At 44.8% G+C, this 18318-nt stretch overlaps 1 protein-coding gene across 6 annotated transcripts in view; it reads right to left on the reverse strand.

Moving 5' to 3' along the window:
- Positions 1 to 18318, reverse strand: part of LOC143982543 (uncharacterized) — a 147755-nt gene that overhangs the window by 90015 nt on the left and 39422 nt on the right. For all 6 annotated transcript variants that reach the window (XM_077481380.1, XM_077481378.1, XM_077481377.1 and 3 more), the window contains one exon: positions 8985 to 9060. In XM_077481380.1, the coding sequence (XP_077337506.1) occupies positions 8985 to 9035 (51 nt within the window). In that variant the 5' untranslated portion in view covers positions 9036 to 9060. Of the gene's footprint in view, positions 1 to 8984; positions 9061 to 18318 lie in introns of those variants that run through there.

The following is an 18318-nucleotide window of genomic DNA, read 5'->3' on the forward strand; positions in this document are numbered from 1 at the left end:
TGTGTGGTGATGGGTGCATCTAGTAGTTTCACTTGTTCAGTTATGCCTGGGGAAGTGAATTGTATTTAAGTACGTTTGTAGTTCCCTTTGTGTACTATGAGATTTATATAGGTTTTTATAAAATTGTAGGAACAGAGGCTACTTGAGAAGGGTCTGTAATGCGATTTCCTTCAGAGTATTTTAGGGAGACAACCACCGGGGACCTATCGTCTAGTAGGTAAGCCAAATAAGCTAGTAATCTTCCCGCCCTCACCCCCTGCTCCTGTGTTCTTTGAAAAATATACTTTGTTTTGCCTTTTCAGTGCATAGTTGCGTTACCATGCGGGACTGTACTTTCACCTTGTTTAGGTTCTCAGGGGAGGGGTTGTAGTTAAACTGCAAGATTTAGAAACAGCATATATCAGTAGGTAATAGTATCAAGTTTGATGACTGTTTAAGTCTATTTATTCTAGTGGACAGAATCCAACGTGCCTGCGCTTTAAATTCATCCCAGAATGTGTTAAGGGTGTGTTTCTAGGTCTGTCCAGGAAGGATTTGATCTCTCTTTCAATAGAATCATGGTCTGCGAGGGCCGAAAGCCAGTGGGGATTCAGTCTCCACATGCGTACGGGGGGGCTGTCCTCAGAGATTGTGACCCAGCAAGGGGTGGTGGTCTGATAAAGTCCAATCCCAGTCCCCATAACCTTAGATAGTAAAAGGCTGGGACACTAAAACAAAATCTATTCTAGACATGGTATTATGGCTTGTGGAATGGCATGTGTATGATCTGGTTGTGGGGTTGTTATGCCTCCAAACATCCACTAGGGCAAACTGTCATGGTACGAAATACTCTGGTCTGTGCGGGTTCACCCGGTTGGTCCACTGTTTGTGACGGTCTATCCAGGGATGGAGACATAGTCTGGTTAAAGTCCCCCATCCAAATTGCTGGTATTGTCGGGTGCTGTGCTATAAGTGCTAGGCCCTCTGTAACCACTTCTGATCTGTATGGAGGGGGGGGGGGGGGATGTAGCTGGCTATAATTAGCAGGGGGCTCCTCCTACAAGTGCATGTACAAAGATGTACCTAGCCTGCCGGTCAGTTTACACAGCTGTCAATTCAAATGCGGTGGATTTAGCAACAAGTGCTGTGATACGCTCAACCCACCGGAGGGGAGCCTCAACGCCGCCTGCAAATGCCCAGTATTACGGATATACTCCAAAAATGTATAACAAACATTTTTTCCCTCAGTTTAGGCCAATGCATATTCTTCTACATATTTTTGTTTACTTTAGCATCTCCCCGTTCTTTCTCCCCGTGAGACAGTCGTAGGTATCCCCGCGGCGATCGAGTCCGCGGAACCGCGATCGGACTCACAGAGGTCCCGACCGGCGCACGATGGCAAATTTAAAGGGACATACCTGTACGCCCATTTGCCTGTCCGTGCCATTCTGCCGAAGTATCGATGTACATCCGCGTGCGCCAATCGGGAAGTGGTTAAGGGGTGTAATATGTCCTCTGCCGCTCCGATGTGGGTCTCTTGCTTCTGTGACCCGGTCCTTCACTTTATAAAGATCCTGTCTAAGCAGGGATATAGCAATCTTGACATCATCGATCGGTGATGCGGCGAGTGTCCCCTGAAGGGTGGCTATGGCCTCCAGTACTTTGGCTGTGTTCTGCGCCCTGGGGTTCTGCTGCGGAGCATATGTCGGCACCATCTTGGTCTATCTGGCCTTCATCCTGACGTGGTTCTTTTTGGCGGCGACATGGTACCGGTCCGTTCCCCGCTGTTATGCATTGTCTGGCAGTATGATTTTAAGGGCTGGTTCATGAGCAGGATATCAAAAAGGATAATCGTCAAGAGGAGCTCATTCTGCCTGCATCCTACTCCATTGCCGTCCAGGCCCCGCCCCATTGCACTTATTGTTACACTGACTTTCATCTATCTTTTGGCAATGTCCATCAATATCAATATTCAACAGTTCTGAAATGGGGTAATCCAATTTAAAGCTAAAAATTACTGCTTTGCCCATCCGAGTATCTATTTCTATCTACTGGGACTGGTGGAAGAGGTAGCCTCCACAACAGCTCTTAGAACACCCTTGTTATACTTCTGTTTTTTTGCTCATAAAAGGCAAATTTTATTACCATGGAAGAAACCAACCACTCCTAACTTTTTGAAAGGAACTGTGTAATTCTGCACTACCATTTTTATAAAATCATTTAGATAAATAGAGCTTGCCAAGCAAAATGTTAAAAAATATAGTACTGCTGGCTGTGAGTACCACTAATCTGTAAGTGCATGATAGAGAGTCTTAGCTCCTTAGTTTGATTAGATAAGACCATGATCTGTCTCAACACCTAGGAACTGTGCAATGGATACAGGAGTTATTGTAGTGTATGGAGAGGATAACTGTGTGGCCTTATCTGCTTCCTAGTTATTTATTGTTCAGTTAAACATATTGAATCTACCACTGACTTGTAGCGACAAAGCGAGTTCAGAAGCATAATTTCCATCTGCTGCATCATTATAAGCCCTCTTGTATAAGTGTGAACTTTTTTTCAGTCATCTTGGCATTTGTATTCTGGGGTCTGGAGGACTGTTTGGCAGATGCAACAAAGCAATAAAAAGGACTGAGCTGCTGACTGAACAAAATTCTGCCATTGCTGATCACAATCAGGTGGTACCTGAGAGAAGCAAAGCTCAATCGCACAAAATCGGGCCTCAGGGAATTGAAACCTTCTCCCTGGAAGAGTGCGAGGACCGATTTGGATGCCTGGTGTGTTAAACTTACCGCTTGTCAGGAAAAGAGCGATTGTGTCTGCAGGATTGAAAAATAGAAATCATAGCAACTTCTATCCCTGTCTGAGGGATTTTAAATGAATGAGAGCATATGTCTGGAGACCCAGAAGAGGGCTCCCTTGGTTTTGGTAAGAGACTAACATACATTGTACAAGTTCATCTATTGTCTGCTGGAAACTGTTGTGCTTTCTTCAAGAGCCCCAATTTTGACAGCCAACATTCTCCCCCCCCCCCCCCCCCCCCCAATTACTGGCCAGTAGGATAAAATTGGTTATAACAAGTTAGGCCTGTCTTAATATTACTGTTAGGTAAATGCAGTTCAGTCCATTACTGTTGGTCAGCATACTGCAGGTGTTTAACCATGGGAGTAATATTATCTTCCCATTGATTGTATAAGAACAGTTGCTAAACCTCTTCTTTCAGGCTATGCTGTGCTAATAAATTCTTTGAAATATCCTTAAGTATAACAAAATCAAAACTTATTTTTTTCAGTTTTGGAACAGTTTTTGGAATTAGAACCCCTGTCAGTTTTATTGCCATCTGTGCCCCCATAAGAAGATTCACCCCCTCTGTTTACCATTACCATTGAAAGGGACAGTAAAAGAGAATCCCACATTTCAGGTTGACCCCAGTAAAGTAATAGGAGGGGAATTATTCTAACAGTAACACTAGTTCTGGTAACCAGGGGGTGGGGGTCCCAAGGAAATCCATTCTTTTGCAGGGATTTTCCCCCCAAATCCTGTTTGGCTATGGGACAGAAAGAAGAACAAAAAATTACGACAGGTTATAATTCTCACTTGCTCTATCTAAAATGGGGGAAAAAAAAAAAAAAAGTTTTGCCTACAGTTCTACCTTAACCACATGCCGACCGGGCCATAGCCGAAAGACGATTCTGCACTGCTTCGCTTTAACTGACAATTGCGCGGTCGTGCAACGTGGCTCCCAAACAAAATTGACATCCTTTTTTTTCCTCACAAATAGAGCTTTCTTTTGGTGGTATTTGATCACCCCTGCGGTTTTTATTTTTTGCGCTATAAACAAAAATAGAGCGACAATTTTGAAAAAAAAAGCATTATTTTTTACTTTTTATTATAATATCCCCCAAAAATATATATAAAAAAAAAACATTTTTTCCCCTCCGTTTAGGCCGATATGTATTCTTCTACATATTTTTGGTAAAAAAAAAAAAAAAAAAAAAAAAAAAAAAAAAAAAAAAAACGCAATAAGCGATTGATTGGTTTGCGCAAAAGTTATAGCGTTTACAAACTAGGGGATAGTTTTATGGCTTTTTTATTATTTTTTTTTTTTTTTTTTACTAGTAATGGCGGCGATCAGCGATTTTTATTGTGACTGCGACATTATGGCGGACACATCTGACATTTTTGGGACCATTGTCATTTATACAGCAATCACTGCTATATAAATGCAGTGATTCCTGTGTAAATGACACTGGCAGGGAAGGGGTTAACCAGTGGGTGGCAGTTTAGGGGTTAAGTGTTCCTAGGGGTGTTACTAACTGTTGGGGGCTGGGCTTTAATTTAGTGAACACTGATCTCTGCTCCAATCACATGGAGCAGAGATTAGCGTCACTAGTTGCTAGGCAGAACGGGGAAATGCTGTTTACAAACGGCATTTCCTCGTTCAGCCGCCCCGTGGGACGATCGCGGGTATGCCCGCGGCGATCGAGTTCGCGGGACCTGCGACCAGACTCACGGGGGTCCCAACCAGCATGCGAGCGCGCCGCACTTGCGATGGCAGGGCGGCATTAAAGATTGGATGTATCTGTACGCCAATATGCTTGCCCGTGCCATTCTGCCGACGTACATCGGCGTGCGCTGGTCGGGAACCGGTTAATAGCGCAAAAAAATAAAAAACCCAGAGGTGATTAAATACCACCAAAATAAAGCTCTATTTGTGTGAAAAAAAGGACAAAAATTTCATTTGGGTACAGTGTTGCATGCTCTCATACTTTGAATTGTCATTCAAAGTATGAGAGCACCGAAATCTGAAAATTGGTCTGGTTAGGAAGGAGGTTTAAGTGCCCAGTAGTCAAGTGGTTAAAGAGGAGTTCCAAGCTCCTTCAGAAAAAATTTAAAGTCAGCAGCGGAACACTTACCTGTCCACGAACCTACAGGTGTCTTCAACCCAGCCAATTTTTAAATCGCCTCTCAGGTACTACCGAGACCATTTCTTGTAAGGGAAACTGGCAGGGAAGCCTTGTGGCTTCATAGCCGGTTCCCTACTGTGCATGAGCTAAGCGCGCTACACTTAGTGAATGGCTTGGCAGCGGGGGAAGGAGGAGGGGCCCAAACATCCAGGTGATCAAGTGGGAGCGTATACACACACACACACACACACACACACACACAGCCAAAAAAAAAAAAAAAATGGAAAAAATCCAGAGCTACTAGCCAAGCCTTAAGAGTTACTTTCCACCAGTTGCCCCACCAAACCCCTACCCTGCTATGCCCTCGTAAATTATCTCATGAAATGACACTTAAATGTTGTATTCAGAATTAAAGGTACAAAAATAATTATTCACAGCAACAACTTTATCAGTGCCCATCAGCACAGCAACAGGGAGGAATCAGGAGGAGAGCCAGCCGGATCACGCAGAGGGGATTTCTCGCTGTGACACAGTTTGGATCTGAAACGACGGCTGCTGTCGAAGTCCCACCTTCTGGACAGGCTCTTAGGATAGACGTCACACTACTTCGATTTCCTGGCATTGGACCAGCGTGATGTCCATCATAGAAGGCGGGACTTTGACAGCGGCCAGAGTTTCAGACCCAAGCTGTGTCACAGAAGTTCCCCTTCTCTGTGTGGTCCAGCCGGCTCTCCTCTTCCTCTCCCTTCCCCAGCCTCCTGGCCAATCGCTGGGAGGAGATTGTCTCTCGATCGACCACACTTGCCTGCCTGCCCCCCGGTACAGCACACACTTGCCCCAAGCTTTTTTCCACTCGCCAAATGCAAGCAGAGAGTTTGAGGGCTGTACATACATACAATTTTAGGCAGGTATGAAAAATGCTGTCTTATTAAGAATGCTTTCATAAATAGAAGTGTTGGGCCGGCAATACACTGAGCCACGGGCTGCATTAAGAAATTTGCTTGATTCCTCCATCAATACAGAAATGATGCAGGAATCCCTCCTGACAAGCCATTGTCTACTTCCGGTGGGGTCGAGGGCAGCCGTCCCTGCCGAGAGAAGATGGTGATTATGGCTAGTGGCTATAGCAGCCGCTAGCGATAATCGCAAGTAAAATCCGGCATGCTGGTTGTACCCAAGTTCGAACGATCAACTTGGTACATTCAACTTGCCCATACACGGTTCAAATCTTGGGCCAGAGCAGCAGGAACGAGCCGAAATTCGAACCATGTGCAGCCTTGCCTTAATTTGTTCTCATCAATAAACAAAAAAAAAGTAAACAGAAGAAAAAAAAACAAAAAGAGAAATCCAAATTTGGTGCGACAACCCCTTCCCTTCAAAACATCATTAATTGTTCTAGGTAAAAGTGCACACAGTTTTCACAGAGCCATGAACTCAACATCATCTGTCTGGGATTACATGGAGACAGAAGGATTTGAGGCAACCTACCGGTACATCCACAGACGATATATGGTTACTTCTCCAAGATGTTTGGAACAACCTACCTGAAACTGTGTGCAAGTGTACCTAAAAGAATTGATGCTGGTTTTAAACCAAAAAGGGTGGTCACACCAAATATTAAATCGATTTAGATTTTTTCTTCTGTTTGCTCACATTGCATTTTGTAAATCCATAAAAACAAACTATTAAAATATGAAAAAAAAAAAATGTAGGAAGAACACAGGCAATTCAGGCGACTAGTCCCATGCCTCTGCCTGCTTTTCTGCTTCAGGGGTAGCCAGAAACAAAAACCCAACATGCATCTTAAAGTCATATTAGTATAAACAGAATACAAAACAAGTGGTAGAATTGAAGTCCACGTACACATTGTAGATTTTAATATGAAGTTTTAATTGATTTTAATAATAGATATGTATATTTTTTCCATATAGGTTGTTGTGTACATCTGTCCATTGGAGGGGAAAAGTTCCATTTATGTTTGAACCCCTATGATTTGGCTCAAGGAGGAGACCCTCAAATGGTACCATTAGTGACATAAGCGCCACTCCCACATATACACAATATTTTAAATTGAAGTGGTATTACACCCCCCCCCCCCCCCCCACGCCCCCCCAAAAAAAAAAAAATGTTTTTTTTTTATTATTAAACTTGCAGCTTACCAATTCTTAGATGTGGTGGCTGCATAATTTTTTTTTTTTTTTAAGCTTTTTTCCTTGATATTTTCACCTGATGATCTGGCCAGTAAGTCTTATTTTTCAACGTATTTTAACAGAACATGCTGTTGAGACAAATTAGCAGTTAGAGGACAAACCATTTAACACTAACAGGGTGCTTATAATGGTCAGCTTTTATTCACTTATGTAAAACCTTTATCCCCCCAGAAAAAAAGAAAAAAAAAAAAAAGAAGGGGGGGGGGGGGGGGAGCTTGCTGGAACTGATTAAAAAAAAAAAAAAGTATTAAGCCGGCCGTAGATGGTGCGATATTCTTTTCTCTAACCACAGGTCAGTGTTGATGGGGGAATCCATCACGCAGAACTATGGTGTTCTCCTGCTGGGGGTTGCGGGGAATCATCCATGGCAGGAGACCACACAGTGATTGCTTGCTGGTTGTACCCAAGATTCAAACAGTCTATGGCCAGCTTTAGCTGGAGTCCAGCTTCAGTTTGTTAATGAAGTTCATCTAAATCTGCTAGTCTAAACCCTAGTACACACATTCAGATTTTCGGACGACCGTTCGTCTGATTTGTGTTGCTTGCTAGTCTCATGCCGAAAGTGAAGAGGTTATTCAACATACAAAAAATTCTCGTATGACAGAATACAACTTCAGAAGTGACGTCATGTGTCGAATAGTTTTGTATGTATTCTTTCGTTCCTGAGCATGCGTAGTCTTGCTCTTAATGATTTTTTTGGATGAAAACCGTACTAATGAAATGAAAATCGGACATCGAGTTGACGTACGACAAATTTTTTTATAGTCTGCATATCCAGCTTTTATCAGACAAAAAATTGGAATCGGCCATTGAAAGGACCATACCAACGATCCTAAAATCGGCAGATCGTTCGGATAAAAAATTTTAATTTTCATATCGCGTGTACAGGCCTTAACACTACCTTTCCCCTAGACTGGCGTGTTTTGTGGCTGGATGACCAGGTGGAAAAAAAAAAAAAAAAAAAAAAAAACGAAAAGCAGCCACCAGCCAAATCTAAGGATTGGTAGGTTTCAATATAAACATTTTATTGTTTTTGGGTTTAATCATACCTCCCAACTTTTTGATATATGAACAAAGTACACCTATTAGCAAAAGTATGTAGGGCATTGGACATGCCGCCTAAGACCCATTTCACATTGGGTCGCTTTGTAGGTGCTACAGTGCTAAAAATAGCTCCTGCAAAGCACCCTGAAAGCCCCTGCTGTGTCTCCAGTGTGAAAGCCCAAGGGCTTTCACACTGGAGCGGTGAGCTGGCAGGAAAAAAAAGTCCTGCTAGCAGCATCTTTGGAGCGGTGAAATCAATGGGGCAGAGCTGCTATACTGCCGGCATAGCGCTGCTGCAGCAGGGCTTTGCGGTGGTTTTAACCCTTTCTCGGCCGCTGGGGGGGTAAAAGCGGCCTGCTAGCGGGCGAATAGCACTGCGAAATTGGTGGTAAAGCGCTGCTAAAAAAGGGGCCTTAAAAGGAAAATTTCTTCCCAATCACCCAGGAAGCAATCAGATATGCCCTTAAATCAATAATCTCAGGAGTTATGTTATTACCTATAAAATCTACTTAGCTGGCCAGAACTAGTTCTTAGGTTTTCCTTCTGGCTTTTATTCTTATACATCATATCTCTCTTATCTTATTTTTTTCTCTTGCTCAAGTTTGCACTGTGCCCCACCAACTTTGGACTCTAGGAATCACATTTGTAAATGTGGAGCAATGGACTAAAAATATACCATAAAATGTAGGCTGAGAGTATAACCAAGAGAAAATAGCAATAACTGCTCTGTTATAAATCAGACCCATAGTGTACTTGAACCTTCACAATAATTTAAGTATTTGTGTGGTATTTTTATTCATATAACTTGTGAGGAATGTCTGCAACATGTACTAAGAACACTTACATCTCTCCGATGTCTTTGATGCCAACCCCTGTCTCCACCACGATGATACATTTCTTACAAACCAGGCCAGCTTAACCTAAAATGTAAAAAGTAAAAAAGTTAATACACAGGACCTAAAATTTGTTTGCTTTTTCATTCTGAAGTTACCCGAAGGTTTCTTATTGGTTGCTATCCACATTTTTTGCATTATAGAGCAACTATTTGAGGCCTTACAAAAACATTTATACAAAAATGGATGCTCCTGGGCTTAAAGGATAAGTTTATTTTATTTCCATAAAAATATGTGAATTAAGTGTATCCCCCCCCACAGGAGCACCCTGCGATGAGCGATTTGCTGCTGCAATGTCTGCACCCTGTGATCAGCGATTTGCTGCTGCAATGTCAGGCTTCTGCAGGCATGTCCTCGAGATTCTAACCATACCTCCATATGGGCTGTCAAAAAGCTAAAGGTCTTGTGAATGGACTTGTGAGGAAGACTGGAAGGATTGGATGGAGTGTATGGTGGAAGGATAGGAAGGGGAATGAATGGAGTGTATGTATGTAGGAGGGTATGATTTTCAGGGGGAAAAACTCTATTGGAATTCACACAGGAAGGGGAAGAACCACATAGTTACAAGTGTGAGAGAAGACACACGAACACAAGTTTCTGGGATAACCATTTTAGTTCAGGGAAGAGGTAAAAAGGGCAGCCACTAAGAAAAGAGGAGGGAAATCCCTGAAGCACTCCAGGGGGTTAAAGATATACTCCTGGAATATTCGGGGGATGAGGGATTCATCTAAGAAGCGGGCAATTTTTTCAATGGCCAAGGCAGGTGGGGTTAAAATACTCTGCCTGCAGGAAACACACCTGGAGAGGGAGACTATATGCACATTGAGAGCCGGTTCACACAGGGGTGACACGACTTTCAGGACGACTTTGTGAGGCAACTTGGAGACGACTTGAACACGACTTAGACACGACCTGGGGAGACTTACAACACGACTTTAAGTCGCCCCAGGCCAGGCGACTTTTGCCGTGGCCAATCAGAGAATGAGCTCTGAAGGGGGAACTCCATGGCAAATTTAAAAAAAAAAAAAAAAAAAAAAAAAAAAAAAAAAAAATGGCATGGGTTCCCCCTCCGAGAGCATACCAGGCCACTTTTTTTTTTTTTTTTACAAGCGGTGGCCCGGTCTTCTGTCGCCGCTGCCGCTGCCGCAGTCTTCTGTTCTCTTCAGGAGATGTTGCCTCGTCGCTGTCTCTGCTCACACTGACAGGGATGTGGCATGCGGCGACTTATATAGGGACATCACGGATGATATCCCCGCCCAATTATGATGTCACAGTCCCAGAGGATGCTGGGACTGTGACATCATAATGGGCGGGGACATCATCCGGCGATGTCCCTATATAAGTCACCGCAGGCCGCGTGTTCTGTCATAGTGAGCGGAGACAGCGACGAGGCAACATCTCCTGAAGAGAAGAACAGAAGGCGGCAGCGGCGACAGAAGACTGGGCCACCGCTTGTAAAAGAGCTAGAAGAAGGCCCGGCAAGAAGAACCGAAGAGGGGGACAAGACCCCCGGAGTCGGAAGAAGAACCCCAGGCGGCGGCGAAGAAGAAAGCCGGGCTCCTCCGCTAGCAAAAGAGCAGAAGATAGCGGAGGAGTCCGGCGAGAAGACCCCCGACGACGGAAGACCCCCAGAGCTGTGCAATAAACTATTTTAACACTTGTGTGTTGTTTTTTTTTTTACATTTTTTTTTTTCGCAGGTGAATGGGTAGGGGGTACATTCACATAGGGTGGGGGGCCGGGATCTGGGGGCCCCCTTATTAAAGGGGGCTCCCGGATTCCGATAAGCTGTCCGGGTAGCATGCTGGGATAAGGGTCTGGTATGGATCTGGGAGGGACCCCCACGCCGTTTTTTTTCGGCGTAGGGGGTTCCCATTAGAATCCATACCAGACCTAAGGGCTTGGTATGCTCTCGGAGGGGGAACCCACGCCAAATTTTTTAAATAAATTTAGCATGGAGTTCCCTCTTGAGAGCTGATAATTCCATGAGAGTCGCCTCCGTATAGACGGAGATCCGACTTGTAGGCGACCTCCATTGAAATCAACGGGTACCAGTCGCCTACAAGTTGGATTGAAGTAGTACATGAACCTTTTCTGAAGTCCGAGCGACTTCAGTAGTGTGCATTAAGACAGCTCTCATTCACTTACATTGATTTTTACATGTTGTCCAACATGAGGCGACTAGGGGCGTCCTGAAGTCGGATCTGAGTCGCCCCTGTGTGAACCGGCTCTGAGGCATAGAAACTACTGGGTGCAATACCATTGTATTTACACCTCCTACTCAAGGGGAGTAAGCACTCTGGTGGATTTGGGGGTGACTTTTTCCTACAGGCAGAGTAAGATGAAAGGTAGATATGTTTTTCTTTTTTGCATAATAGAGGATAGGTTGTGCATTTTGGCTAATGTTTATATCCCCCCCACCCTTTGGCATAGAAATTTTGAATCTAATGGAGATTATGGATAAGCTAGAAATACCGGTGATGGTGGCAGGAGACTTTAACATGACTATGGATAAAAACATGCATAAGTTTTCCTCTGGGACCCCCTCTGGTGGTACATCCAGCAGCCCGCTCTGTCAGTTTTGCGGGAAGATAGGACTTGTGGATGTCTGGAGGAGGTGGTACCCGGATGTAAAACAGTACTCCAGCCACCTTAAGATGCATTCTACCCTCTCTAGAATAGATCTTGTGCTCTGTAATGAAGATGCCTTGAATATGATGTAAGTAGTAAGGTATGAATTGAGGAGTCTCTCAGATCACTCACCCAAGGTCTTTTCAGTAAAAATAGGGAATAGCTATAGAATGAGTGATTGGAGGATAAACCCCTACTGTCTGGAATGGATTGAAGATTCAGGGAAAATAACAGCCAGCCTGGAGGAATTTATAGAATAAAAATGCACAGTCAGCCTTGGTGGGGGTGATTTGGGACACCCTGAAGGAGTTTCTTCAGAGGGTACTAATCCAGTAAATTTCAGGTTAAGAAACAAAATTAAAAAAAGATTATTGCACTGGAGAATGCTAGACAAGCAGAAAGGCGATACATGGCAGATCCAACACCGCTTTAGGTATGGGGAGTGGTTGGGGAGAAGGGAAGAATATAGGAAGCAGGTCTTGACTAAAGCAGAGAACAGGATGCTATTTCAAAAATAGTTTTTTTGGGTAGGGAGCGAGTGGGGAGAATCCTGGCTTTGATATAACCAGGGCAAACGCACCATCTTCCATTATACTGGCCATAAGGATCGAGGGAGGCAGGATTACTAGGTCGGTCTAAGAAATAGTGAATGAATTTAAAAATTATTATAAAAGCTTGTTTAGTACATCACATATAAAAGCCCCCCGCCCCCCCCCCCCCCCCCCACTCAAGCGAGCAGGAGCACCCTTTCATAAGGCTTTAGTATTCCGTTTTGTGGGTTACCTCTTTTGGAAAAAAAAAAAAGGGAACTTTTCCCATTAGAAATGCTTTGGATATACTTATCCAGCTTGTCTAACCACTTGCTTACTGGGCACTTAAACCCCCCTCCTGCCCAGACCAATTTTCAGCTTTCAGCGCTGATGCACTTTGAATGACAATTGCGCAGTCATACAACACTGTACCCAAATTAAATTTTTATCATTTTTTTCCCCACAAATAGAGCTTTCTTTTGGTATTTAAATACAGCTGGGAGTTTTATTTTTTTGCTAAACAAACAAAAAAAAGATGCAAAAATAAAAAATAAAATCATGTTTAACCTCTTGAGATCCGCGCTATAGCCGAATGACGGCTACAGCGCGGACCTGCTTTGCCGGGACTACGTCTATTGACGTCGTCCCGTGCTCGAGCAGCCTGCGCACCCCCTGAGGGGCGCGCGCGGCGCGCTCTGTGATCGGCGAGTCTATGAGACTCGCCTGATCACGGATCCGAGCAAGGGGTCGATCCCGACCCCTTACCACGTGATCAGCTGTCAGCCAATGACAGCTGATCATGTGATACAACGGAGCCGGTAATCAGCTATTTTTCCTCCTCGCGCTGACAGCGCGAGGAGAGAAAAAAAAAAAGCCGATCACCGGCGGCCGCGATCGGGACATCAGTCCCAATCACGGCCAGCGTATAAGTGCCCACCTGCGTCCTGCCAGTAACCCCCAGATGATTAAAAAAGTGCCACCCATCAGTGCCCATAGTGCCACCCAGCAGTGCCCACACATCAGTGCCCACAGTGCCATACATCAGTGCCCACAGTGCCATACATCAGTGCCCACAGTGCCATACATCAGTGCCCACAATTGCCTCAAAAACTTTGCTGCACCTCAGTGCCACCCATCAGTGCCACCCATCAGTGCCATCAGTGGTACCCATCAGTGCCCCTTAGTGCCACCCATCGGTGCCCATCTTTGCCCATCAGTGCCGCCTTATCTGTGCCCATCGGTGCCACCTTATCTGTGCCCACCAGTGCCGCCTATCAGTGCCCACCAGTGCCGCCTATCAGTGCCCACCAGTGCCGCCTATCAGTGCCCACCAGTGCCGCCTATCAGTGCCCACCAGTGCCGCCTATCAGTGCCCACCAGTGCCGCCTATCAGTGCCCACCAGTGCCGCCTATCAGTGCCCACCAGTGCCGCCTATCAGTGCCCACCAGTGCCGCCTCATCAGCGCATTTCAATGAAGGAGAAAAAATTACCTGTTTGCAAAATTTTATAACAAACTATTAAACATGATTTTTTTTGATTTTTTTGATTTTGCATTATTTTTTGTTTGTTTAGCAAAAAATAAAACTCCCATCTGTAATTAAATACCACCAAAAGAAAGCTCTATTTGTGGGGAAAAAAAATGATAAAAATTTCATTTGGGTACGGTTTTGTATGCCCGCGCAATTGTCAAAGTGCATCAGCGCTGAAAGCTGAAAATTGGTCTGGGCAGGAGGGGGGTTTAAGTGCCCAGTAAGCAAGTGGTTAATAGTTTGTTATAAAATTTTGCAAACAGGTCATTTTTCTCCTTCATTGAAGTGCGCTGATGACGCGGCACTGATAGGCTGCACTGGTGGGCACTGATAGGCATAGTTAAGGCGGCACTAATAGGCACAGATAAGGTGGCACCGATAAGGCAGTACTGATGGGCACAGATAAGGCGGCACTGATGGGCACAGATAAGATGGCATGGATGGGTGGCACTGATAGGTGGCACGGATATGTGGCACTGGGGTGCAGCACCGTTGAGGCAGATTCTGGGAACTGATGGGGGCACTGCTGGGTGGCACTATGGGCACTGCTGTGTGGCACTATGGGCACTGCTGTGTGGCACTGACGGGGGCACTTATTTATTAATGAGGTGGCACTGGCAGGGGGCAGGTGGGCACTGGCAGGGCTGGCCGTGATCGGGACTGATGTCCCGATCACGGCCGCCGGTGATCGGCTCTTTTTATAATAATATATTATAGCCGATTACCGGCTCCGTTGTATCACATGATCAGCTGTCATTGGCTGACAGCTGATCACGTGGTAAGGGGGGTCGGGATCGACCCCTTGCTTGGATCCATGATCAGGCAAGTCTCATAGAATCGCCGATTACAGAGCGCAGGCCGTCCCAATAGACGTCGTCCCAGCAAAGGAGGTCCGCGCTGTAGCCGTCATTTGGCTATAGCGCGGATCTCTAGTGATTAAATAACTGTTCCCCATAAAAAGGGAAACTGGCCAAGAACTTTTTGTATGACGCTTTGGCTGACCATCTTTCAACCATAGGATTCTATGCACATATATCAGTCTTAGCATGAGCCGTGAGACCTGGAGAATAGAATATTTCATAGCGATAACTGTAAAACAGAATAACCCGATGGATTCTTAAGACTCTCTTCTGGCCCTTTGTCCAGCAGCGGATTTAATATTAAGTTCATAATTTTCAGTGGTAGGGGGTGTGACCGGTAGCAGATGAGGCAGCAGGTGTGTATGCTGATGTGAGAGGTATGAAAGAGTGAAAATGTTGTCCCCCTCCCTCCCTCTTTACCCTCCCTGCAATCAATGTCCCTATGGACGGACGGACGCTGGAGCCGCCTGTGAGATACAGCCTATGGTAGGCACACAGCGGCAGGACATGCCGACATGCTGAGAGCGGTGGCGGAGATCAGCATATCCTCTTTTCCCTCTGCTATCATCTGAGGAGCGGACTACGGCAGTGGCTGGGGAAGTCAGCGGCGGTGAGAGCGGCTTTGACTGGAGTGGATGGTGGGGATGTGAGAGGTGTGTCTCCCCCCCCCCCCCCCCCCCGTTTCGTTCTGAAACTCCAAGTACAGCTCTGTATCCTGGATTGGAGACTAAGTGTGTGGAGAGCTCACTCCCCTACTCACTGGAATCCCTCGGACTGCAGGGAGGCGGCTTGGTGAGTTAAGATTAATCTACTTTTGTGGAAGGAGAGGGAAGGAGGCAGTAAAGAGAGAGTGTCTCACCCTTCTTAATGTTTTTTATAACAAAAACTGGTGTAATCCAGAATGCCGAACTGTGAGGTGCATGGTTTTTTGCATATGGACAGATGGGATTGTGACTGAACCCATCTAGGTTCTGACAGAAAAATAAACACTCAGTCTTAGCCTGAAATAAGCACTAAAGCACTTTTGCAAAAATCACTGTGGGGATATCCCAGAAAACTGAACTGTGAGGAGAAATTCCTTTTTTACTGGCTTTTTTTTTTGACTGATGGTGTTGGAGCCCTATTAGGTGCTGACAGTATCCGAAAATGTGCCGAAAATATAATATAGCTCCTGTATTTATTGGCTTATAACACTCACTTTTTCACCATGAAAATTGGGTGCAAATAGCGTGAGCGTGTTATACGCCAATACTACGATTTTAGATGCCTTGGAGGGGACAGGGAGGGGCGCAGGTCAAGCATCATCAGATTACATACAGTGAGAATCTCCTGTTTACTTGGCGGCCTCTGTAATAGGAAGTACTGTCTCCTGGGCCACCATTGGACCACTGTTCTGTCTATCAAAGGGGATTCTCAGTGTATACAATTTGTCGGTGCTCGTCCCGCCCCCCTCTAGGCTGCAGATGGGCATCGATTACACTGCACTGGTGGCAATGGTGAGGCTGCTGCATTGATGGCACTTGTGAGGCTGCAGATGGGCCTTGATCAGGCCGCATTGATGGCAATGGTGAGGATGCAGATGGGCACTGACTTATTTTGGTTCAAAGCTCCTTATTTAAAATGTACGTTTTTTTTTCCTGAAACTTCCCTCTTAAAGCGGGGTTCAACCCTAAAGTGGAACTTCTGCTCATCGGAACCCTCCCCCCTCCGGTGTCACAGTTTGCACCTTTCAGGGGAGAGGGGGGTGCAGATACCTGTCTAAGACAGGTATTTGCACCCACTTCTGGGCATAGACTCCCACAGGAGTCTATGCCCCTTTAAAATGAATGTGCGTGTTATACGCCGATAAATATGGTAAGCACAAAATCGCTTTTGTAAAACATTGTGAAGGCTAACCCCAGAAAGCTGAACTGCAAGGTGTAATTTTTTCTTTTTTTCCCCACACTGGCTGGTTGGATTGATGGTGGTGGAACCCCCGATAAGGGGCTGATAGAAAAATAGTTATTAAATGATAAAAACACCGGACTCTAAAAAAAAAAAAATATATATATATATATAGCAGCGGATCGCCTCAGAGACATTCTAGTGAGATTTCAAAAACATATAGAGAAAAAGCTGAAATTTGGGGTAAAATGAGGGGAAGACCCCCTGTAAAATATGAAGGGATGGAGCTTCAAATTTTTACAGATCTCGCACCTGAAACACTTGCTAGGCAACGAATCCTCAAACCACTCTTAGAACAATGAACATCAAGAATAACTGTGGATTCCCGGCATGCCTGATAGGCTATAGGGTATAAAAATGGTAGATCCGCAAGATTAAGATTCCCTGAAGATCTCCAGGAATTCTGCAATAAATTGGACCTACAAGTCCCAGAGATACCAGGATGGTTAGAGGGAGAAAATATCAGGAGGGGGTGCGGTTTGAGAATGGCAACCAGTGTATGTCCAGTCCATATCCCCAACCGGGCCCGGAGTGGACCGGGGGGGGGGGGGGGGCTGGGGGAGTGGGAGTAGGGGACAAAGGTCAGTGTATTACCTCAAGGGAAAAATACCAAAATCTGTGGAAATGAAGTTCAAATCCATCTATGGATTAGGGGCCAGAGGGGGCCTGGGAGGGGTGGGGAGGGAGGGAGAGATACCTCTCAAATTAGAGCATTTACTATGGAAGAATATACCTCACAATGTTTATACTCTCGTGCCCCAAATCCAAAAAATGTATAAACACAAGCGCTTAGTAGGCAGCAGTGTGGTCACAGATTACCTTTTCTGGTATATGGTACAATCGTTTTTCAGTTTTAGAATACTACTCATTTGAATAGTAATTTTGAGCAGCTGCAGATTTGTTTGTGATTTCCACTGCTGCCTACTAAGCGCTTGTGTTTATAAATTTTTTGGATTTGGGGCACGAGAGTATAAACATTGTGAGGATTATTAGTGTTTGAGGTAACAGGCTGCTATGGAGGCTGTGGAATTTCTTGGAAGCAGGCAGATAGATATAGGATCTCTATTTTCTACTAATATAGTATTAGAGGTGAAAGACGACTACAAAGAGAGTCTATCTAAATTGGGCTATGCCCTAGAGAAACAAGTTCGCACTTGGTGGGATATATGCACTATGGAACATTATCTAAAAGAAAAAATCATAGTCCGGAGTTTACGGTGGGAAGTAGCTCCACAGGATGGTTTAGACGATGAGGAATCTATGAGGGAATGGCTTGATTTTTTTAATGGGGTAGGTTTTAAGTTACAACAGTTGGTATTAAGAAGAAAGGAAAGAAAGATGAACAAATTAAAGAAATTGATTGATGATCTCTCGAAAGAAGTAGAGAGCATAAAAGGAACACAACAATGGGTGGAATTTAACACACATATCAATAAAAAATTGGAAAAGATAGATAAAGATACTCAAAAAAAGAAAGTAAAAAAATTTCACAGAGATCTCAACGATTTCAGAAATGAAAGCATTTATATGTGGCAAAATAGACTAACTAGTAGAGCAGAGGAGAACGTGGCAACCTTGACCATTCCTCCTCAGCCCCCCAGAAGAAATACCTCAGAAAATAATTCCCAACAGACACATCAGTCAACATCTCGGGGTGAATTGGGAAAAAACTCCCAGACAGCACCGGGGGGAATTAGAAAAGACAAGAGAGGAAATGGCTTCAAAAGAAATGATACCTGGGGTCAGGCAAATTATATTTATATAGCTCCTCAACAACATCATAACATTCCGA

Source organism: Lithobates pipiens, unplaced genomic scaffold (assembly GCF_037356315.1).
Source record: "Lithobates pipiens isolate NorthernLeopardFrog02 unplaced genomic scaffold, aLitPip1_a1.2 Scaffold_16, whole genome shotgun sequence".
Taxonomy (NCBI): domain Eukaryota; kingdom Metazoa; phylum Chordata; class Amphibia; order Anura; family Ranidae; genus Lithobates; species Lithobates pipiens.